The sequence below is a fragment of the Oenanthe melanoleuca genome, chromosome 4, assembly GCF_029582105.1.
Source record: "Oenanthe melanoleuca isolate GR-GAL-2019-014 chromosome 4, OMel1.0, whole genome shotgun sequence".
NCBI classification, from domain to species: domain Eukaryota; kingdom Metazoa; phylum Chordata; class Aves; order Passeriformes; family Muscicapidae; genus Oenanthe; species Oenanthe melanoleuca.
Genome location: NC_079337.1, coordinates 58,004,819 through 58,028,164, shown reverse-complemented (window position 1 = coordinate 58,028,164; position 23,346 = coordinate 58,004,819). Strand labels below are relative to the sequence as shown.

The 23,346-nt window shown below is 35.9% G+C and overlaps 1 protein-coding gene across 6 annotated transcripts in view; it reads left to right on the top strand.

The window, feature by feature from the left end:
* Positions 1-23,346, top strand: part of JAKMIP1 (janus kinase and microtubule interacting protein 1) — a 140,511-nt gene that overhangs the window by 80,177 nt on the left and 36,988 nt on the right. For 4 of the 6 annotated variants that reach the window (XM_056489829.1, XM_056489825.1, XM_056489826.1 and 1 more), the window contains exons 5-12: positions 3,337-3,546; positions 4,198-4,317; positions 6,038-6,184; positions 6,797-6,937; positions 10,100-10,159; positions 17,714-17,842; positions 19,158-19,286; positions 21,130-21,213. In XM_056489829.1, the coding sequence (XP_056345804.1) occupies positions 3,337-3,546; positions 4,198-4,317; positions 6,038-6,184; positions 6,797-6,937; positions 10,100-10,159; positions 17,714-17,842; positions 19,158-19,286; positions 21,130-21,213 (1,020 nt within the window). The remainder of the gene's footprint in view (positions 1-3,336; positions 3,547-4,197; positions 4,318-6,037; positions 6,185-6,796; positions 6,938-10,099; positions 10,160-17,713; positions 17,843-19,157; positions 19,287-21,129; positions 21,214-23,346) is intronic. The other 2 variants (XM_056489827.1, XM_056489828.1) reach the window with 2 other exon arrangements.

Here is a 23,346-nt window from a genome sequence, read left to right as displayed (position 1 = left end):
GTTGTCACATGTTGTTCCTTAAAGTACAATGCCATGGTAGAAAACATAAAAACACTTCTTAATCTGAACTGCTGAAGGGCTTCTGTGCCTGAAAGCTTTCTTATCAACTCTGTCACTTAGTCTAATAAAAAATGCTTCTTCTCTTTAAGACCATGTAGAATCTTAGACAGTCTTGGCTATGAACAGTTGCTTCCACGACATGTGCTTGATTAAAATAGCAAGCAACAGGGAAGGTGGATTAATCCATTTTGATTTTCATTTGCCTAATGGAAGATGTGCTTCTCTAAAATAGAGACCATAATACATATGTCTAAAATACATACCTAATTCATACCTAATTACATTAGTTGGTTGGCCTTTATGCTGCCAGTTTTTTTTTCCTTCATGTAACAAACTGTGGCTCCAGTGGTTCTCCAGTGGGACAGAACTAACATAGAGACATTGTTTGAGCTTTTACAACTATTAGAATATATAATACTAGGCTAAACTGAACTTCTTCTATGGCAGCTTATGTTTAAACCTAAACCATCTCTCTTTTCCCTGGAAGTGTGACTCCTCTTTCATTGCCTCCTGGGTCCTTGACATCCCATCTCTTCCACATGGAACTGGGCGAGGTTGCATTGCTTTGAAATACTTCTCTTCCTGGCTTTTTCCCCACTCTGGATCAATTTGTACTTTCTGTTAAGAAGGCAGGTGAGGAATATGAATAAATTTGCTCTGCACCATGCAAGGCTGAAAAATATAGCAAGCATTTGGGTCAGAGTGCAGTAGGTGTATGAAAATTGAGACATTAACTAGGTTGATCCAGTTACATTGGATGAACAAAGTGTAACCATCCCCTTGAAGTGAGCACAATTTTACTGACCCCATGCTTCTGAAAAACAATTTGGAGGCATTCTTGATGCAGTTGTAATAATCTTTATCAATTTGTGGTAAGTTAGTTGCTTAGAAATTCTTTGTCCTGGTGGTTTGTACTTACAAAAACTAAGTGCTGTTGCAGTGTTCTGTGTATTTGTGTGTGTGCACATTTACCTAAGAGGTTCTCTAGTGCATACCTGTAACTTAAAATAGAAACCCAAAATAAAAAGGGATCTGCAGTCATTACTATTTTATTATATCAGTGTTTCAAAGACTTTTATGCTTGACTTAAACATGGGGCATTTGTTAATTTTCTGAAAGATTCACCACATGGAGATTTTTTGTGGTAGGAAAAAGAGTAGTAGCAAAAGCAGAGGAGAATTATGCCTGCCCTTAACTCTCACCTCAGAGCCATGCTCTTTCGTGACATTTCTTCCTAATTTGTCTGAGCTTGTGTGCTTTGATCAATGGAAGTGTCAGAGGAGGGTGCCATGGGTGTGTCTGCACTGGTCCCATCTGTTTCCAAGGATCAGTTCTGCGTCAGTTCAGCAAGCAGCAGCTGTACCAAGATTGTTGCTTTCTTTTTCTCTTCCAACTGAAAGCCTGCATTTACCATTGTTGTGAGAACAGGGAGAGTGTGAAATATTCTACTAATTGGGTGCTTTGAATTAGGGCTGTGTATGTAAGCTTGAGTCTTCTTATTGAATATGTGTGTTGCCTGGGCAAATTCCTGTGTCAGTTATATGGATGCTCTGTGTGAACACCTGTGTCATTGAAAGTGAAACTGTCCACAGTATTTAGTTACATGACATTTTTTCCTCCCGAGGGCACCCTGATAGATCAGTGTGCCTGACAGATAGCATTCAGTAAATAAGGCAGCTGCTTAATTTTTGTCATTGTTGTTCACCACACAGCCCTTCTGAAACCCTGCATGTTGCAAATTCTTCTATTAATGAAAACTGCATTCTTTTCCTGCAAGTCCTTTTTTGGCATTCTTGGAAGTCTCATAAATGCGAGTTGACATACTGGGAAATATTATATTTATTTACTGTATTAGGAGTTGGGACACAGCAACTTTTCTAAATCAGGGAAAAAAACTTCATCAGAACCGATCTTCATTTCCAGTTAGAACTTCAGAGTAGCCTATACCAGCTTATTCACTTCAAATCTGACCTTTTTATCTTTGATCAGGGTTCAGCCAAGCCATCTTCAGCCAGTCAGGTTCTGTACACAAACTAATTTCACATGCTTTGTAGACTGTGAAAGGATTAAGACAAGAATCCTGAAAAAGCAAATTGCATCCGATTATGTAATCTCATTGTGTTAATCCTGTAAATCACTTTGATTGAACTATAAATTACTTCTAGTGTGTCTTTTTTTTTTTCCCTTCTTTTTTCTTTGGTGTAACTTGACATAAAGGACTTTTATGGATATAGGACTATGATAAACAGCAAACGTATGATTTAACTAGTTCATTATTTTATTTTTTCAAATAAGATTATAATACTCATACTTCCAAAATTCCATGCATCTATGTTGGCCAAGAAGACAATTTTGCAAACTGGAGGAGATATAGCACAGTTCCAATAAATATATTGTTAATGGCTAATGTTCTTGTTAAGAAATCTGTTTCTATAGTAACTGCTGCAGATTGCCACTTCCTCTAGCATTTGGAATAGTACCAAAGTGAATTTAACACTGATGCTGCGAGGGACAAATCCTATGAGAGCTGCAGTAGATCACTGCAAGCAATGTGCTTTATTTGGTATGGAGATGTATGAACACACAGTTCAGTAACCAGAGAGGGTGTTTAAGAACTATTTCTTCCTACCCTTTATTCTAATGGTCTGTGTGCACTTACTTTTATCCTCCTGCACAAAGTCTAATCCTATTTTGAATCTTATAACAAGGGCACATATAAAATATATAGGTATGCTTAAGATTTTAAGTTTAAATATTGTGCATGTATATGCTACTAATTTTAAATGTTTGTGAAGAGATTCACCACGTGTAGTATTCACTAATAAAGAGGGAGTCAACATGGGGCAAATGGGTGTGGCTCAAGCTTTGAAACAAAGCCCAGGTGAGTTTTAAAGGCTGTGTTTGTCTTGTTCTAGTTGTGTTTCTTTGCTAAAATATAGTGAAGGCAGACTTCCATATAGAAGAGTGTATCCTCAGATGAAATAGATATTTTCAGTGGCTTTTTATTCTGTTTCACTGTATGTTTGCATCGGGTTTTGTTTGTCTCTTGAGTTGAGACTGGACCAAGGAAACTCTTGATCAAGTGAAGGCTGAACTTTATTTAAGGACAGAGAAAAAGACTACAGAGGAGATAAGTTTTCTTTTTGTCAGCCACAGTTTCAGTGCTGGTGGAATTCTGAGAGAAACAGAACTTTGTTTTTGCAAATTTGTGTGTTTGCATGCAGTGAGCACTTGGAGATGTTACAGAAACTTCCTTGATGCATTATTTCTTTCCAGATGGACGAGATAAAAGGCAAAGACAGGGTGATTCTGGCTCTGGAGAAGGACCTTGGTGTCCAGGCAGGCCATACACAGAAACTGCTCCTTCAGAAAGAAGCTTTGGATGAGCAGCTTGTCCAAGTGAAGGAGGCAGAGCGATACCACAGTAGTCCTAAGAGGGAGCTTCCTGCAGGAGTAGGAGACATCAGCGAACTGATGGGAAGTCCGGTAAGGAAATGGTGTTTTCTCTGAAGTTCAGCTCTGGATAACTGCCTGGGTCTTCATGTTGCTTTGTGGTCACTTCTAGGACCAGTTAATGGCAAATGGCCTGATGCTGCACTGTGCTGTTTTACTGATGATTTAAAAGCTTCTTGGATGTCTTAAATTGCAAAAAATATTGATAAATATGTGGATATAGAACTTCTAGAATTTACACTATGATCTTAAGCTTTGAACTTTAGTGTTTTTTCACTGTTTCATTACTTTAGGAATATTTTAACCATTAGAAAATAGGTACTACACTTCTCAAAAAGCGAGCCACGTGATTTTGATTTATGTCCTTTACACTAGAACTATTTTAGCTGAGAGTAAGAAATCTGGTGAGAAGTAATCTGCTATATATGAAGTATTATTTACCTAGCTAGTTGTTTTTTTAATTGTTAAACATTACATGCATTTCACAAGACACTGTTCACGAAGCATGTTCCCAGAATATTATTATTTAGTGTTTCAGTTAACTATAGTAAGTTTTCCAGACACTGATGCACGAGTCTGTTTCAAATTTACACAATGCACTTGCTAAGCCATGATATTAAAGTATGGACAGTAAAATATTTTCTAAAAAGTAATTTGTGAAATCTATATGTTTTTGATGTAAAGGAGCAGCATCTGGATGAACGAGATGTGCGGAGATTTCAGTTGAAAATCGCTGAACTGAATGCTGTAATAAGAAAGCTGGAAGACAGAAATACTCTCCTAGCAGATGAAAGAAATGAACTGGTAAATTAATTAGTAATAACACAGATGGTGACTGGGAGGGCATCTTTATGGCAAAAGATTTAATGTTGGAAAGTCAGTGTTATAAATAATTTACAAATTAGTCCTGCTTGACCTCAATCAATTATATCTCAATGTAACAGCGATTTCTATAGAAATTAATCTTGTGACCATAGAAGGCATGGATGGAATCGTTCCTGTTCCACAAAAATAAAAATTTACGAATTTATTTTGGGGTCATAATAATAAAATTAACTGCAATATTGCCTGTAGCACTGTGTAATGATGTTGTGTAAAACATGCATAATTCGTGCACTTAAATTGCTGTATTCATCCTTTTGAAATTTGTTTTTGTGATGTGCTTATGCTAGCTAGGAGTTAAAAAAGCTTTCTTGTGCTAGTGATGAAAAATCTGCCTTTTCTCAAGGGAGGTCTCTTAAGTAGGTGAAATTATCCTAGGAGAGGGATAGCAGCTTACACAGGAAAGGATATGACATGAATTTTGAGAATGAATTTTTTTAGCCTTAATCACTACTTAATTGCCTATACTGAGGTTAATGGTAAAACTCCCATTCACTGCAATGGGAGGTGAGTTTTAGAGGCAGTAGAAAAGATTTTTCATTCTAAAAAGATGGAACCTATGTGTCTGATTCTAAAATTATGCTGAGGGCTGAAGTGGTGCCATGTGTCAGTCCTATAAATGAATGAAACACGAACATCTTTGTGAAACACTGACATCTTCCTCCTTCTAAATCCTTTCTGTGGGCCTAAATAATTCAAAACATCCCTGAAGAATGCTGAAGTATTGTAATGTATCCTTCAGTGTCCCTCTAGATGGAGAGCATGTATGATTCAGTCAAGTGCTCTTCTTGATTCAAGATTCAGTGGCATAAGAAATATATTTTGAAAGAGATGTGGAGCACAGTTTATATTATGAGAAAATAGCACACATAAAATCAGTAGTATCAGCAAGGCCATGTGATTAAGCACTGAGAAAAATTATTTTCTCAAGAATGAAACAGAAAACCAAATACTCAGTGAATTTATCTCAAGCAAAAAAAAATATTATCTCTTTCTCCTTTCCAGATGCAACTCAGCAAATTTAAGAATCTTGACTGAGAAAAATGGATTTTTTTTTTCAAACAAAGCAGCTCATGAAGTAAAACCAGGGTAATACAGAATACACACAAATGCAAGGAAGAGCAGTAATTTGCTTCAAATAATTGTCTAACATCATAAAACCACAGGAGCAAAATTGAGCAGCTTGAAAATGTCAGCAGAATGCTGAGATTGAATCTGTGCCCTCTGGCTGACTTTCTCATTGCTCTAATTATCCATTAGGTAAAGGGTTTTTTAAAGTAAAGGTGGAAGAGTGTCCTCCTCTTAAGGGATGGCTAAATTGGTGAAAACAACTTATCTGGAGACCCAGTTGGTCACAAGAAGCTTATATATATTTAGATTAGTTTATAAAGAAATCACTATGGATCATCAAAAGTGTTTGCTAAGAGCAAAATCCAGATTTAGTTTTTTGGCAGACAGTACAAAAATGTTACATCTTACTTGTTTGTACTACTGTAGTTCTTAGTTCAGCAGTGGTGTATGTAGTTTAGCAGAAGAGCTAGACTTTCTGAATTAAGAAAGGCAAGTGAAAATACATCTATTTTATTCTTTCCTTCAAAGGTAAACTAAAGCACAGCTAACTTTGTTGCTTTGCCATTTGCAGCTGAAACGTTCTCGTGAGACAGAAAGTCAGCTGAAGCCTTTGGTAGAAAAAAATAAGAGGATGAGCAAAAAAAATGATGATATGTTACAGTGTATCCAGAGAATGGAAGAAAAAATAAAAAATTTATCGAGGGAAAATGTAGAACTGGTAAGTAACCATCTCTGGTAAGTGATCATCTCCTACGTCATGTTATGAGAGCACTTTGCACACGGTTACTTGAGGTGGAAGTGCTTGTGAGGCTTTTATTTGAGCACACACAGATCAGTCTCCACTGTGGGGTGGTGCAACTGTCAAATCCAGACAATACAGCTGAATACTCATGTTCTAAATTCAGAGTGGCATGTGCTTTGTGTTGTATCAGTTCACACTGATTAAGGGAAAGGAGCCCAGATAGATAAAATGTTTTTGCAGACTGTAAAAAGCTATGACTAAAAATCAGCTTTAATAAATACAGCTTTTATGATTAGAAGTCAGAACTGAATTTGAGTGTATGCACTATGCTAGACCCCTGAGTTCACTTACCTGCTAATTGTTTTTCCCAGACTGTATTTTGATTCTGTTTTAAAATATTCTATGTGAGAGATTAACACAGAGGCGTATAGAATGTGAGGGGATTTTTTGTGGAAAGTGGCCTTGTCTTGTAGTGGAGTATGCAGTGATGGGTTCAAAGAATTCTTGGTTGCTACACCACATGTGACAATCTTTCTTCTGTTGCAACAAGACATTTTAGAACATTCTTTACGATTTTTATTTTTGTAGAAAGAAAAGTTGTCTGCACAACCGGCACTGAAGAGGCACACATCCTTGAATGATCTCAGCAGCACACGAGAGGAGCAAGAAATTGAATTCCTTAGACTGCAAGTCAAAGAACAACAGCATGTTATTGATGATCTCACAGTGGTAATGTTTATGACTGGTATACACATGTGCATGCACACACATCTGTAGGCAAGCTAAAGATTTGAGAGGAATGTTTTAACTCCAGTTGTAGTACTGATACGGAAATAGTTCTGTGGTGTCAAAGGGTTCTTGTTTTTTCTCAGGTAGTGAATGATTTTTTTTGGAATGTGTATGATTCTTTGTATTAAAAATATTCAACTATTATGAGATGATTGTGAAGAATAGTGCATCATCAGCCCACTAACCTTACTTACAAAACTGGCTGTCAACAAATAAGGAACTTGAGAAAAGGAGATTTTCCAAAAATTAATTACTAAAATGTGTTGGTTGCAAACCCAAGCACTCCCCTGATCTAGAATTCTCCTAAAAGAAAGAAACATGGTGTCATTAATTTCATCTGGCTAAGCATCTCTAGCTGAGCTGGCCATACAAGCTAAATTTAAAACAGATGGGGAGAGCTCTGAGTTCATCAAACCAAAGGTAGCAGCGTGGTTTAGGATTAGAATTGCACAGTTGCTGCCCCCTGACTCTGAAGGCTTCTGAAGGTGATGCTCGTAGATGTTCACAGTGTTTGATCAGCAACCCTTTAAGTTGTGTTTGATGAGGAATCTTTCAAGTTGTGTTAGAGGTGTCTAGTGCTATTTGGTGCAATTTGTGATAAACCCTTCTGGTGCTAGCAGAAATTACACATAATCTCTGAGAGACCCTTGCCATTCTGGAGCAGCATCTGGAACTCAGGCAGACTCAGGCATCTCAAATAGCACTACTGACTGCTACAAAATTATAAAAAGAATTCAAGAGACTTCTGTCTAAAAAAAAAAAAAAAAAAAATTAAACAATTGGCTACATCATTGAAATTAAAAATAGAAACTCCAAAAAGGAAAAACAAGAAGGTGTGTTATTGCTGTGTGTGGAACGTTGTCTCAGTTCCTGGCAGTTCCTCTGAGATTTTGAGCTAGGATGTTTTTCTGAAATCAGTGCCAAAGTTGAATGTCTGTGTGCATTCTCCAGTGTCACAGTGTTACTTACAAGCAGTAGAATGTTACTCAGATTCTATGATGCAGGGTCTGGTCCACAGACCAATGCTGCTTCTTTAGCTTCCAGATAATAAAACTGCATAGGCAGGGCTGCTGATATGACATTAGATGTGCAGTATATGGCAGATATAGCCTCACTTATATTTCAGTGCAAAGTGGGTATGAAAGGACTCTCTTTTTACTGTCTCAGCTAGTGATATGAGGAAATATATTGTATCCTGACTTTGGTCAAATAATATTAACTTGTGTTTAGTGTGAAAGTAAAATAAATAAATATTTTAAAATATTGTTTCATTTTTGCTTTGTTTCCTATTTACAAATACTATTCCACTTGCAGAAATTAATTAAATTTTTAACTAGGAAACTTCTTTGGTTCTAGTACAAACTAATTGAGCCTTTGCCTTTGATGTTAATGCAGTGGAATTCTGCTCACTGTTGTTTTTGAGCTCTCTTTTCTGGCCCAAACCACACCTCTACAGACTACAGATATATCATAGTTACTAAGAATGACCCAAATGTCCCATATCTGATTAATATAAAAATCATCAGCTTAACTCAGCTGAGACCAGTATGATACATGGAAATAAGAACATTAATCTTAGGCAGTAGAGTTGTCTGAACTGATTGACAGTGTCATCTGTAGGGTATCTTTGATGCTGTTGAAACCTTGTCAGCATGACTTCTCTCACAACAGTGCTGTTCTGGTCAGTTCTTACAAGGAAAGCTATCAAGGTAAACTCAGATGACTGCAAAAGACGCTGGTGCCTTTTAATTGGCATTATTTTTGTTCTGGTAGCTCCATTTATATTGAGGCAGTAAACTAAGCACTCTAACAAACAAGATTAGAAACAGCAAGGACTGGGATTTTGGAGGTGTTTGTTGATTCTGCACTGCATTTGTTTGGACACCTGTTTGGGAGGTAGAATACCCCACTTAAAGCAGGAACTATGCCTTAAGTGGGCATCTGAGAAGAGAGCACTCTTCTTTAACAATACAAAATTCAACTGTCTGGTGTTTTAGCTTAAAATATTTTATTATTCTGCAGCTTGAAATACTTGCACCATTCTACCTTGGCAATCATTATTTTTCCTTGTCTTTCAAACCACATGAATTCAAGGTGCTATGTAAGTTGTTGTACTTCTCTCAGTTATTTTGCATTTTCCAAAACTTATTTCCTGGAATACTGTACTGATAAATAATTTTATTGTGATTTCTACTGTGAGCTTCCTATTTTTCCAGTTTCTGAACTGAATGCAAAACAAATAACTGAATAGAACAATACCATGCAGTGAGCAATAACTGCTAAAGAAGCACTTGGAACTTCAATCTGTCTTTTAAAAATAGAGGTGCTGCAAACAAAGATGCAGAGCTAAGAAAAGAATCAGAAAAAAACAAGAAGACAGAGCACCTGCCTCCCGTGGTGTTGGGGTTTTTTTGCTTGCTCCTTCGCATTTTTTACCTTCTCTTCCTCTTCTTCTCCTTTGGAATTTAAGGCAGTATTCTTGGATTTAGATGAACTTAAATCTTGCATTTCCAGTCATGACCTCCTCGTGTTGTGGTGTAGTTTATTGTGATCTTGCACCAAAACTGGAGTAGAGAAAAGACAGCGACTAAGTTGAAACAGACTGAGGGTGCCTTTGGATTTGAGACTTTTGCCCTACCAGGCCAAGTCAGATGTAACACTGTATCTGCATATGCATGTTTGTATATCAGAATATGTCTGATATCATGACTTTTAATTACTAAGACTGGACTAATTTTTGGCTACCGACCTGCTTCTTCAGGATGGTTGAACACTGGAGTGACACTCTGAATTCTGTTTCCATAGTGAGCTTCTTGGTAAAAGAGTCAAAAGAACTGTCAGAAATCTGTGCTCAGTATTTAACAAAGCCTTTCCTTGCCAACTTCCCATCAAATGCGTGAAGTACATGGCTGAAGGTTTGTTTGCTAAAGGCATAAAGCTGCAGTACAGTGTGGTGTAACATGGTGTTATTCAAAAGGATAAAGACCTCGTGTTAGCTTTACCAGAGCCTTCAAGAAAATGTTAATGACATTTCTCTGTGTTAGACATATCTTAGTATAGTTTTAAAACAAACCCATACCAAAATGTTCTCTTTCCTTCTAGGAAAGAGAACGGTTATTGCGGTCTAAAAAACAGAGGAGGAAAAGTCTGAAGCCTCCAAAGGTGAGCAAACCTTCGGTTTTTCATGCATTTCTGTTCTGTGAGCCACACCTCTTTCAAATACTGCCTGAATTTAAAGCTCTGCTTAATTAGAAAAATCCATATAATTCTTCTGCTTACTCTGATGAGTGCTTAATTTTTTAGGGTAATTCAATAGTTTTGTACTTCACACAAGTGATGTTGTTTTGGGGTTTGTTTTAAATAAGCGATAAAATTACACTTTTGGCCACTGTAACCTAAATATTCAAGTGGATTGAGGCACAATGATTTAATGGCTTGAAACAACTACTATTTCAAAGGACAAATATTCAGTTTGTTTTAAAGAACATACCTCCTTTAAACTACTTGTACCAACATAAAGCTAAAGAACAACAATTAAAGAATAACTCATGCTGGGGATCTTACTGAAATAATATTTCTGTATGTGATATATAAGTAGTAAGAGAATTCCAACTGTTACACTCTAATAACTTTTCTGTTCTAGAATGCAAGGTTCAAGACAAAAATTCAGATTACAAAACCAGAAAAGTTTTGCTTCAGAAAGTACCTTTAAAGTTTCTTGTAACATGCTTAAAGTAATTTGCTGAATAATGTTTTTTGTGAAGTTGAACATTAGCAGTCTGGAGCATGTGTGCGGGAGGTGGGAAATGGAGTAAGAGGGGAAAAAATGGAAATGAAGAGTGGACATATCATTATCATCTATATGGTAGCTTAAGATATATTCTGTCATAAATGGGTGCCTTGAGTCACTGTGTTCTGCATAGTCTATTCCTGGTAACCTCCAGGTGGTGCTTTTTTATTGCTCTGCACTCTAATGCCTATATTCTGAAAAATTTACTCTTTGGGACTCTCTATTTTATTGGCTGTTTCTTCAAATTCTGTTTCTAATAATGATGTGTCTTTTACATAGGAAAAAAGAAACAATCAGAAGTAGCAGTAGATCCTGCCAAATATATTTGCAGTAACTGTAAACCATTCTTTCTTGATGTAGTGTAACTGGAACTTTGTGTTTTGAGAGCAATTTTGAAAACAGAATGCAAACAGTAATATATATATATGTATGTAACTTATACTGTACTTTTTATAGTTCTCTCTAATTATTAGCCTTTATCTGACTGTAAGTCAAATGTGTAAGACCATTTGCTAAATTGTAAAGTTCCTTATGAAACAAAACTAGTAAAGTCAGTTTTTAGGTATTGGTAACTGGTGACGAGAATTTCTGTAGGCTGAAAACTTCAATAAATATGCATTTATGTCTTGAAAACTGTGTTAGTAGAACCTGTACTTTTCCTATTTTGTCTTGAGCAACCTGATGCTTTTGTGGTCTCTTCTTCTTTTCCTTACCAACCAAAGCAGGCATTGAAAACCATGAAGATTGGAGGGAATGGATGTGATAGCATTAAAAATTCTGTGGCAATGCTTTTTTGCTAAGAGCACTGTAATATGGGGAATTCTGCAGAGTATACTGCAAGAATTGTATGTATATGGACAGCAGAGTTAGTAGGGATGTGCGTCTTATTTAGGATATGATAGATACTTCACAAAGAAAAAAATCATCAGTAGCAGACATTTCTGCTACAAATTATTCCATCCCCTGTCCATTAGCTCTTCAGGGGCTGACCGTTTGAAATTCTGTGTGTAAAAAAAAGAAAGTTGTGAGAGAAGTGTGAATGGGATTATATGCACTATAGTAGTTACACCATATATACACACTAGTTAATACAGTTAATACATAGTTAATATATAGTTAATCTATAGTTAATATATAGCTGCATTTAAACTTTCTAAATGAGCTGATTCCTTAAGGAATGAAAGAAGTAATCTTTAATATTTCTGTGTCATTACCTGTCCGTGGATAAACCTGTAGACTGTTCACATGCAATAATGTTCACTCACATTTTTACCGTGGTTGATATTAACTTCTAAAAATCCAATCCTGTCGTACGGGCTGATTCCCTTCCAGACCACTTGTGTGGGCCTATGAGGATCAAAATCCTCAAAGGAAGCTGTGTTTCCCACAGTTTTCCAACAGCTTTTAATTTAAACAATCTATGTGGAATAGGTTGCTTACTCAGATGAGTTGGAATTTTACCGTCTTCATCATCTCTGTTTTTACAGCCTATATCAGGAATTCAGAAGAATTTAGAGTGTTGCAAATGTATCATAACAGACATGAGATACAGATATCTTGCTCTGGAGAAATGGTAACTTTAAGTGGTTGGAAGTAGATATCTAAATGGGACATTGGAGTTTTGTCCTAGAATTGCCTGTTTTTCTCCACAGACTATAAAGGCAGTCTGAGATGAGTTGTTTTATATATAGACATGCACAGCATAAGTGTATTTCTATTTCTAATCTGTGCAAGATTTTTATCTCATACAGATGATATAACTTGTATAGATTAGTAGTAAAATTATGTGTTCACCTGTCCTAACCAAACTTGGAAAAAGAAATTCCTGGTCTGTCTTTGGCTTTGCTTTTCCAAGGTTTGATAAATGTAAAATTAGGATTGGCTGGTGGCGTTGTATCTATTTCCAGATGTGTCCCATTCCTTGTGACAAAGTGAAAGAGGGAATAACACATGAGAATGAGGTTTCATGAAGGTGATCAGATAAACTCATTCTGGAGGGTACAGAATGATTCCTTTTTTGTTCAAATAACCAGGAATGTGGTGTATGGGGTGAAGACTGACACTCATCTGCTGCAGATTTTCCTAAATGGGTGCTTTTAGACTCCAGCTTCCTTCATTCCTGAGATGGTCTGACTGCAGAGAGTCTGTGGTAGTTCTCTAATGAGTCTGTGGTTGTTTTCTAATTAGTATTTTCCCAACAGTTGTTTGTGTAATCTGGAAGAGAATCCATGGAATGCCTTTCTCCATCTTTCAGAAGTTTTGTGTGAATGATCTGCCAGTAGCATTTACAGCCCTGGACCATCAGTTCAGCTGAGAAGCTTTTGAAAATTTTATACTTTTTGTTTTTTTAATTAGGTATCAGTGTTATTTCTGGAGCTCTGTAGGTGCACTAGGTTACTGTTGCTACTGAGCACTCTTTTAATTCCCAAGGAGCATTGCAGTCCTTGGAACAATGCTGGCAACTGGTTCAGGCTCCCCGAGGAGAGGAGCAGCAAAGTGGGATGGGCTTTATAACCTCTGTGCTTGCAAGTCTTTAGAGGAGTGATGTAGTGACTCTGTATAGTCAGGTACCTGATTTTTAACAAGATGCTTTTTAAAATTTTTTCTCTTCAATTTTTGTTGTGAAATAACCAAGAAACTTCAGAAGCAGTATTTTTCTATATTTTGCTTATTTTTGATGTGTGGAATAGAGTTGCATTCATTTCATGATGGATGGAATCATGCATTTGAAAGGAAGACATATTTACTCAGTTTATTTGGTAACTGCAGGACTCTGTGAATTGTGCCTTTTTTAAAACTTTAATAAATAAACTGTATTTGTGGTAGTGCAAAGCCTGCACACCGGTGTGATGGAGTTCATATTTTTTGTTTTATATTTTTCTTTTTTTCTCTGCCTCTGTGCTTTGGTGTGCCTCTATTTTTCTGGCTGCCAAGAAATGACATATAAGCATGAAGGTAAGAAGTTACTGATGAGCACACCTGATTGCATTACAAGGAAATATATCTTGGATCATTTTCATCATGTTCGATTAAGTGCCTTAAAATGAGATATTTAAATGTAAAATGAAACTACTTTAGCAACAGAGAAATCAGATTATATTGAAATTTGCACATAATGTAGTTAATGTGTCACTATTGATTTATAGTATTCTAAACTTTTATGTTTACTGAGCACCATACTTAATTAACTGAGCATTAATACTTGAATTATAAAGACCTAATGCATAATTTCACTTTTAAATTATGTGAAAACATTGCTATAAATTCACATGAAAAATACTTGCTTTTAAATGCATGGCAGTAGTCAGTGGAAATTAAAATTCAAATCAGAATTTACAGCAATTTACATGACTATTTCCTCAGTTAAGAAGTTGTCATTTAGAAATAGGAAATATGCAAACAAATATAAAGGAATCTCTAAGTTGTTCATTCAGAATGTTCCCATTTTTTAAAGAAGTTTGAATGAAACTTGAATAAGCATAGTTTGTATCATTACTAAAATCCAGTGAATATTGTGCATTTCTGTGTACTTTTCAGAAACCATTGTGGTTCAGCTTTTGAGCCATGTGTGGAATCTCACTTGGAGTTGATATATTTATTGATGTTTATTATTTAATACAGTGTTTATCAAGAACTTTATGACTCACATGTCTTTCTTTCAAGTATTTTTTTTTTCTTTTCTCCCTCTACAGCTCTTCCCTTGTGAATTAATTTGTTTTGGTTTTGCTGTGAATCACTTTTGTAGTTGGTTGTTTCAAATACTAGATAATCAACAGGAAAACTGACTATTTTGTAATTATATCCTGAAGCAATTCATACATGTGCAGGTAATGTACAATAATTAGATACCTTATCTCTATTGCTGTGGAACGTATCGGCTCCACAAAATGATAAATATACAGCTTTTCTAAAAAGGAAGGAGCCTTAAAAAATAAATGGTTCACTTGTAACTCCAAATATTACAGGTAATCTTCATAGCATTTAAAAGTTTTTGGCTTTCAACTCTCCTTTAAGTGTTGGGGTTTTTTAGTGTGATGGGAAACACTATTTTTTTTTTCAGAATTCCCTCACATCTAATAACCGAGTGGTTTATTTATTGGCATATGCATATTTTCCCCCTACTTTTGCTACAAGTGAAATGTTTAAATTATTTTTCACAATAATGGTATTGCTTTAAATATTTTCTCCAACCTACATACCTTTATTTAAAATCAAAATCACTGCTGTTTTGCTAATTTATTTTTATTTCTTGAAATGGCCTGGGTGGATGTGTGCATGCAGGGTTAAAGGAAGACATGTATTTGTCCTGAGTTACCTGAAAGTGACTGTACAGCAGAGATGTAGCAAAAAAATCCCATAGATTTGGTGGATTTTATTGTCACTTCTAAGCTGCTGCTGTCCCTCATGATATATGATAATGAATTGGAGATTTATTCTTCATTTAGAAGTCCCTTCTGCCAGCTTTTCCAAAGTCAAGACTCAACACTTACTTTGTTTACCTGCTTTGCTTCCATAAAATGTTCCTTCTTGTTTATGAAACTGCATCTTCAGATCAGTTTGGAGTCAGAAAAGTCAGCTGAGCTGGCTAGTCAGATTTTAAATTTGTCTTCCTTGAAATATCACCATTTCTTTAGTCCTTTTTTCAGCTTCCAATATTCATTTGTAGTATTACTGTTACATGGATGTAAGCTGCAACCAGTATTCAGTGGTGGAGAAAAGCTGGACGGGTCATCTCCCAAAGACTAATTACCTCTTGTTTTTTGTGTTAAACCTTTGTCCTTATGAAAGAGAAGTCTGAAATGGTTTTAATTCAAGGGCCAGTAAATACATTAGCTTTCTGGATAAGTCTTTGTATTTTTAGAATAGAGCTTAAATCTATTCCTTGTGCCCTTTGTTTTGTTAAGTAGGGCAGAAAGGTGAACTGGTGAATGCTGGAGGAAAGGATTAAATTATCCCAGGGAACTGTTTGTCTTAAGCACCTAGGACATAGCTGTGCCTGGTGAAACATCACAGTGCTTCCTGAACAAGTGACAGAGGAATGTCTTTCCAGCACTGGAGCACTATAACTGTGATCTTATGAATTCATAAAGTAGTGGTCTAGTAGATTGCAAAAAGAAAGTTGTTTCTCAAGGTTGTTCAGAAGCTCTTTGCCTTTTATGCTGCATCATATTTACCTGCATGCATATGGATCAATGTAGTCTGTTTAGAAAAGATACAGCTTTTTGGGTTTCTGAATTAAAATTTTAAAGTACTGTTTGAAGGGCTCATCTTAAATGAAGCAGTTGAGTGTTCCAGGACATGACCTTGGAGCTGTCTTTGGCAGTTTGAGGGGAATTAGCTGTGCTGTGGAACTATTATGGACTTGTTCAGCTTATGAGTGATGAGGTTGTGACCTGGTGGGCTGTGGTGACCAGGGCTGCAGACTGCAAATGGAGCACATGGTGTCATGCATGCAGGCAAAAAGTCACACCTACAAGCTTGGTTTTTTGGTTCCCCTAAAATCAATACAGTGTATTTTGACTGCTGATGAGGGCTGTGCTGGACCAAAAGAATACAGTGAGCATTACAGGGCTTTGTGAGAAAGAGAAGACCATACTTGTGTAGATACACTGGAAGAATCTCTAAGGTTAGTTAAGTCTGGAAAACTGCAGGGAAAGGTAAATATTTGGTAATCATCATGAGTTAGGGTGTTATAGTTAAAATCTTTCAGTATCGTGAATTAAATGAATAGATCACAATTCCACTCAGGCTATTTGGCTTTGCTGAAATGAAGGATTCATGATGTTTGGAATTAATAACAATTGATAACTTTTTTAATCCTTATGGCTATTTTGGTGAACAAGACAACCTTCTAATAGACAACCTCTTCTCATAGACAACCTCTGATATATATTTGAAAAAAACCCAAACAGCAAACTGTGACATCAAGATCTGTGTTTCAGTATCAAGCAGTAGCAAAACCTATAGAGATCATTATTCATCTTCTTACAGCCACCTCTCTTCACTACCCTCTCTGTCTAGGCTGCTTCATAACCTGAATCCATTTTTCAAAAATATTCTCACTTTTCTTGTGTCTCTGAAATTGTGTTGGATTATTAAAATACTTGTGTGGTGTCAGAAGTTATGCTTTCTATTGATGAATATCAGTTAAAAACCTTCAATTTTTTTAACAGTTGAATTTCCATGGAAATTTGCTGCTTTCTATGACTGTGTTTGTGTAAAAAAATCACATTTTTCACGACTGATATTGTACTCATTTCCACTAGCTACTGATTTTCTCTAATGTTCTCTAAGCATGCATTTAATTGATAATGTTTTGTAAAATTTTTTACATCTGCAGTGCAATGCTGCTTTTCCCTAGACATGTCTTTTTGATTAGACATGGTATTGGAGCAAACTTTTTGAAAAAAAAAGTGAGAATGTTAATATTGAAAAAATAAGTGGTTAGCATTATTTTATACTTTTAAGTATAAAATAGATTTTTTTTCTTTTTTTTTTTCTTTTCTCACAATTAGTATGAGCAATTAAATTTGTTCCACACTGGTCTCCAGAATGCTTTTTTTCCTTTTGGTTGCACATCTTATATGTACAGGCTTACTTTCTTCTGAATAAATGTTGGATTTCTCTGCTGTGAATCTTGTAAGTTCTTGTGTGATTTTGGTGATGAGGTTTTATTGATTAGTTTTGGTAAAGCATTATTCTTTTGATATTTACCTCATCTCTGTTCTTCGTCCAGTTCTGTTCTTGGAGGTTCTCCCACAAATGATGTTGAAAAAGTAACTTATTTAATCAGAGAATAAGAGTTTGACCTGGAACCTTTCTTCCTACATGCTAAAATAATCAAGAGAAGACCTTGGTTACTGCTTACTGGGTCATTTGGGCTTTTCATCTGTTTTGCTAGTAACTAAAAAAACCTAATTTTTCAGAGGCATGTTGTGGAGACATTTTTTGGATTTGATGAAGAATCTGTTGACTCGGAAACTTCATCTGTAACTTCATACAACACAGATAAAACAGACAGGACGCCAGCAACACCAGAAGAAGACTTGGAAGATGTAAGTTGTAACAGATTCTTTCTTTCTACTTCTTGAAATATAAATACAAACTTTCAGCTATTGTACCACATGAACTATGAAAGATTTGGCAGAGACTTCCTATGGTTTTTTTTTTTTTTCAAGTCTTGTAACTTTGCAATAGAATTAATAAGATAATATTCTGCCTGACAGATTTGGCAGATATTGGGCTGAGAAATAATTTTTTCCCTCAATCTCTTTCTTATTTGTCAAAATAAAATGAATAGGCATATTGCTTTGCCAAAAGTCAATACTTACTAGACAATAGTTTGCCTTTCAACCTTATAATTTATTTGACTGTTTTGATACAATCAGGATTTTCTTTCTTTGCTCACAATACTCAGAGAGGCCTTTGCAATTCAGGAAGGCTTAAATGATCATAGGTAGTAAATACCCAGTGACATGTTTTGTCTCAGCTCTGTGATATACAGTGCTGCTGGCCTACTTTGGAAGATTGCGTGCATGAGCACAAAGCACGAATTAAATGCCCTTTTTCATCTTTCTTTCTTGTTCAAGAAAACTTCTGCCTAATACTCCTCAGTCAGAAGAAGCTTCCTTTTTTCCTAGGTTTAGTATCTAATAATATTTTAATCTCTTTTCCTTAGAACTCAAGTTCCTGGAGCAAAAATTAATTAAAGTGAAGGACATTTCTTGTCTTCAGCAGTATAAAAAAGACCTTATAAGTGTTAATGTTAGTGGCTCAAAATTCAAGGAAAATAAAGACTTTGAAAATAGTAAATAATAAAGACTTCGTATTAAAAGAATAAATTTGAGAAAATATCTTACAGCTTTTGAAATGTATCTTATGTATCAGTGTGCTTTATCCTGGCATTGTAGAGAAGAAGTGTAAGGAGGGAAGGATGGACTGCATGAGAAATAGAACAAATATCTTCTGAAGCCCCTGTGGCTCTAGAGTTGTTGAAGACAGTGTTGTACAAAATCATTTCCTTTCATCTTTCCTCAGACAATTTTTCTATTTCTGTACATTGCTGTCTTACATAGCAACTTACATTATCCTTAATTTGTGTGGTAGACATTTACACATCATCCTTCCCTTTCCCTTTCCCTTCTTTCCCTTTCCCTTCTTTCCCTTTCCCTTTCCCTTTCCCTTTCCCTTTCCCTTTCCCTTTCCCTTTCCCTTTCCCTTTCCCTTTCCTCGTTTTAGGATTTTATACCTTTATTAAACTTTGAGATTTAGTACGAGTTGTGTTGGTCGTTATGTTTGTGAGTCTGTAACAGACAAACCCATTATTATATATATTTATACAAACCCACTTTTTCCCCCTTCTTCATTAAGAGCACGCCTAAAGAAGAAGCTGAACTCAGGTTTTGCCAGCTAACAAGAGAGTATCAAGCTTTGCAAAGAGCATATGCATTGCTCCAAGAACAAGTTGGTGGAACCCTGGATGCAGAGAGAGAAGCAAGGGTAACTGCTTAACTGAAATTCTTGTAACTGAAATAATAGAAAAAGCTGAAATGATTTGTAATAGTAGGAGTTAGCTTTGCAGGTCAGTGAAATGCAAAGTCCTATTGCAAAGTTTTTGAGGATTAGAGGATATTAGAGATAATTTAGTTTCATCTGGTGCAATCAGAACAAAGATGTCATTATACTTTATTCCAGTGTGTATAAAATACTAAAGATTTCTATACTGTGAGAATGACAGCCCATTTGAACCTGCAGTTTGGTTAGTGACAATGGAATTTAAATTACTCACAGAATAGATTGTTACAAGTACTTAGGTACTTCCATCATATGAGTGTATTAAAAATCTAACCCAAATCTGAATCAAAAATCTGACCCAAGTCTTGGTTCTGGATCACTGGAAAGCAGTTTTGCACAACAGGAAGTGGGGGCTCCTGATGGACATCAAGTTGAACATGAGTTGGCAGTTAAAAAAAACCCTGACCTTCTTCTCTCTATAACCTCCCCAGACCCCAAAAATGGAGAAACATATTAAATACTGTGAATTATTACGTATTAGTGCCTCGCTGCATGTGGCTTTCACTGTACTGTGCCAGTGCAGTGTGTTGCTAAGAATGCAGAAGGACAATGATTGTAATGGGTTTAAAACCATTAAAAAGAACCAACCTACATTTCTTTTTCATTTTTTCCTGTGAAATATAGTTCTTATAATAGTAGAATTACTGCTTTATGGCTTTATTTGTTAGAGTTCTTAGCATCTTACAGGAGCCCAGGCAATTGTCGCTCTCTTTTTAAGTAGGACACTTAGGGGAAGCTGTAAAGACTTTGAAGATCACTTCTCAAGATAGAATTAGGATGGGGAAGCCATCATAACTCCATCTACTATTAAAAAAGGATTTTGGGGGCAGTCATCTATTTGCCAGTTATGAGAGCCCATTATATATTTTTTTTACCTTCATGGGCTTTTTAAAATTTAATTTTGCAGGCATTTCTAGACTGTACTTTTGTAGACTTAGAAATTGTTGCTATTTCTTTGAAATATCATTTTGGTTTTCTTGGCACATCCCTGCAAATTCATCTCTTGAGTGAGTCAGAAAGTAGCTTTTTTGTGTGGTTTATTTTGGTGGGATGAATATTTCCTATTACTTTTAGATGAGGCTTAAGATAAGCAAGGATCCAAAGATGCAGGAAAAAAAATTATTGTAGGAATATTTAAAATGCTTGGGTGAGAAAGTACCTGAAGTAGGGTGGAAAAAATACTTGTGGTAGCTCAAGGAGCCTGGGTGGCTGAGGATCTCCAGAAAGATTCTCTGTTTTATATCCTTTTTTGTTTAGTACTTTGGATGATCCAATCCCTTTTAGGGCATCACTGAACTTAGGGGGTAATACCCACTGTAGTGTAGTGGTGAGTGAAACAATCGTGTAAACAAGGAAAACTGACCAGCATATGCTGTTTATGGGATATGTAAATTTTTTTGGGTCAGCATATTTCGTTTACCTAAAGGTCTTTTTCAGTGCTTAATGCAATTCTCTTTCTCCCTTGTCCCTTTTTTCCCAATTGCCTTAAGTTACTAAAGCTTATGAATAGCTTCTTAGAGCTCTTTCAGTTTCTAAATTTATTTTTTTTCTTCCCCTGGTAAGAACTTTGTCACTGAATATGGGATGCTAACATCTTTTCAGATTAGGAAGGAAAAATCCTATTAAACTGGCATCTTAAAATATTTTGTAACATATACACAAAAGCAGCTATTTTATTGAAAAACATTAAAAGCTGAAGGGACAGCCCATAAAATAGTAGAAAATACATTTACTTTTTATTTCTCTCCCCCTTTCTCCCCCCCACCAGACTCGTGAACAACTACAAGCTGATCTTCTCAGGTGCCAGGCAAAAATTGAGGACCTGGAGAAAGCTCTAATTGAGAAAGGACAGGTAAAAGGCTCTCTTAATGTCCTCTACCACATCATGTTCTCCGTTGCATGCAGTGGTGCCCTTGCCATCTTCATTGCCTACTGCTGTGTTGGTGTGAATGATGCAGCTTAATTGCTACTGCAGACCAAGAAAATGTCATTACAGACTCATTTTCTAATACATAATACACTGAAGCATAGTAGCAAAATAGCCACGTGTACATGCACATTCTGTTCCCATTGTCATTTGGTGAAGGGCTTTCTCCTCTTCTCAATTTTGTTAGTATTTCTTACAAATGCTAATGAAATAAATATTCTGTATTTCTGCTGGAGAATATTTTTGGTGTTTACCAAAGAAAAATTTTTAAAAACCCAAGTTCTAGACACATTAGAGATACAAACACTAAGCCTGTCAGGTTTCTGGAAGCCACTTGTGGTGTTACTCTCCTGGGTTTAAAGTCTCAGAGGGCCCAGTTGCTTTCAGAGTCCCAAACCATCACACAAAGTAAAATCAGGGCTAGTGCTTCAGTATATATAATATATGTAAATACTCACCAAAGATGTGTCTATTGATGCATATTTAATATTGTCTTGGGCCCTCAGGAAGTATGATTAAGAGTTATGAGCATGCATTTGCAAGTTGTTCAGTTGTGTGACTGCTAGAACACACAGTAGAAATTGGGAAGTTGTTATTTTATGTTTCATTGTTTGAAATAAGAATTTAGGTTTGCAGGTAGTGATAAAATAAGCTAGCTATAGATACACATTTCAAAGCCTGATGATCCTGTAGGAGTTAACACAACCTACATATAATGCCAAATGAATGATTACACTGTATTTATGGTTTATTCTTTGTAAGAAAATTTCGTGAGATTCTCTGTCAATGCGAAGATTTGAGGACCATATTCAAATGAGGGACAAAAATAATTTATGCTAGCTTCCACACAAATTGCAATTTGCTGAGTGAATTCCATATAAATACAATATTATTAAAAACTGAGAATATGTTTTCAATCAAAAAATCATGGCCCACTGAACTTCTGGAAGAATAAATGAAACCAAAGACCTCTCAAGCATCTACTGCTGCTATTTTGGTTTGTTGATGAGAAAGATGTTGTGGGCAAATTGCTGTGTAGTTCAAAACATGAACAAGATGTAATAAGACTGTACAGTGTATAATATAAGTACTGTGTATGCAAGTAAGATAAATTAATTTGGATACCCATGTAAGAAATTCTGTGATTTTTCTGCAAGAGCATTATGTCAAAAAGGTGTGTCTGGAAATTAGAATTTAATTAGTTACCACTCTGAGATTCAGAAGGACATTTTCACCTTTGTGTCTCTTAGTAATCCTGGGAAGGTGAACAGGGATGTGACAGGGATGTTGTCACATTTGTCACCACAAATGATGTTGTTTCTAGTGGGCTGGTTTGTGCACTGGACTCTGGCTTTGCACAGAGGGGATCACAATGTTGTCTGCTTGGGAGCTCCAGCACCTGCTTGGTTCTCCTGACCTGTTAGTATTTGCAGTAAACAAAATAAATGGTTGTGATGATAAACTAAATTCTTTGTGCACTATGTGATTTTTAAAAAAAATTGTTTTATTATTACTTTGTCATTTAGATGGTCATGGTAGCGATGATGATTTGATAATAATTGTGGAATGTTCATTCTGGGAGCTAGCCCCTAAAGTGTGTTTGTAAAGGAAATAATGAATCAAAAGATCCAAGTGTATTATTCCAGAAAATTTCCTGAAGTCAATTTCAGAGCATGAGATTAGAAGCTTATTGTTAAAAAATAATGTGAAGCTTGATTTATAACAATATATGTGCAATTTCATAGTAACTGTCAGTGGCTTTTGTTAATCTCTCTTCTGGCTGGACCTGTCCGTATTCCCCCAGGAGAAGCACAAAATTAATCCATTTCTGCATAGTACATTGAGGTGCATGCATAAGAAATTTTATATTAAGTGAAGAAATTCTTAAAACATATTAATAATAATAAGTAATAAATCTAAAAGTATGGAGTATGGAATGTGCCAGATGGATGAATGCTCAACTGTCTCAGTGATCTGGTGTGTAAATACAATTCTGCCAGAGTTCAGGTTTTCTCAGAAAGTGTACTTGGACTCCATCAAGAAAGATGCAGAAATTTA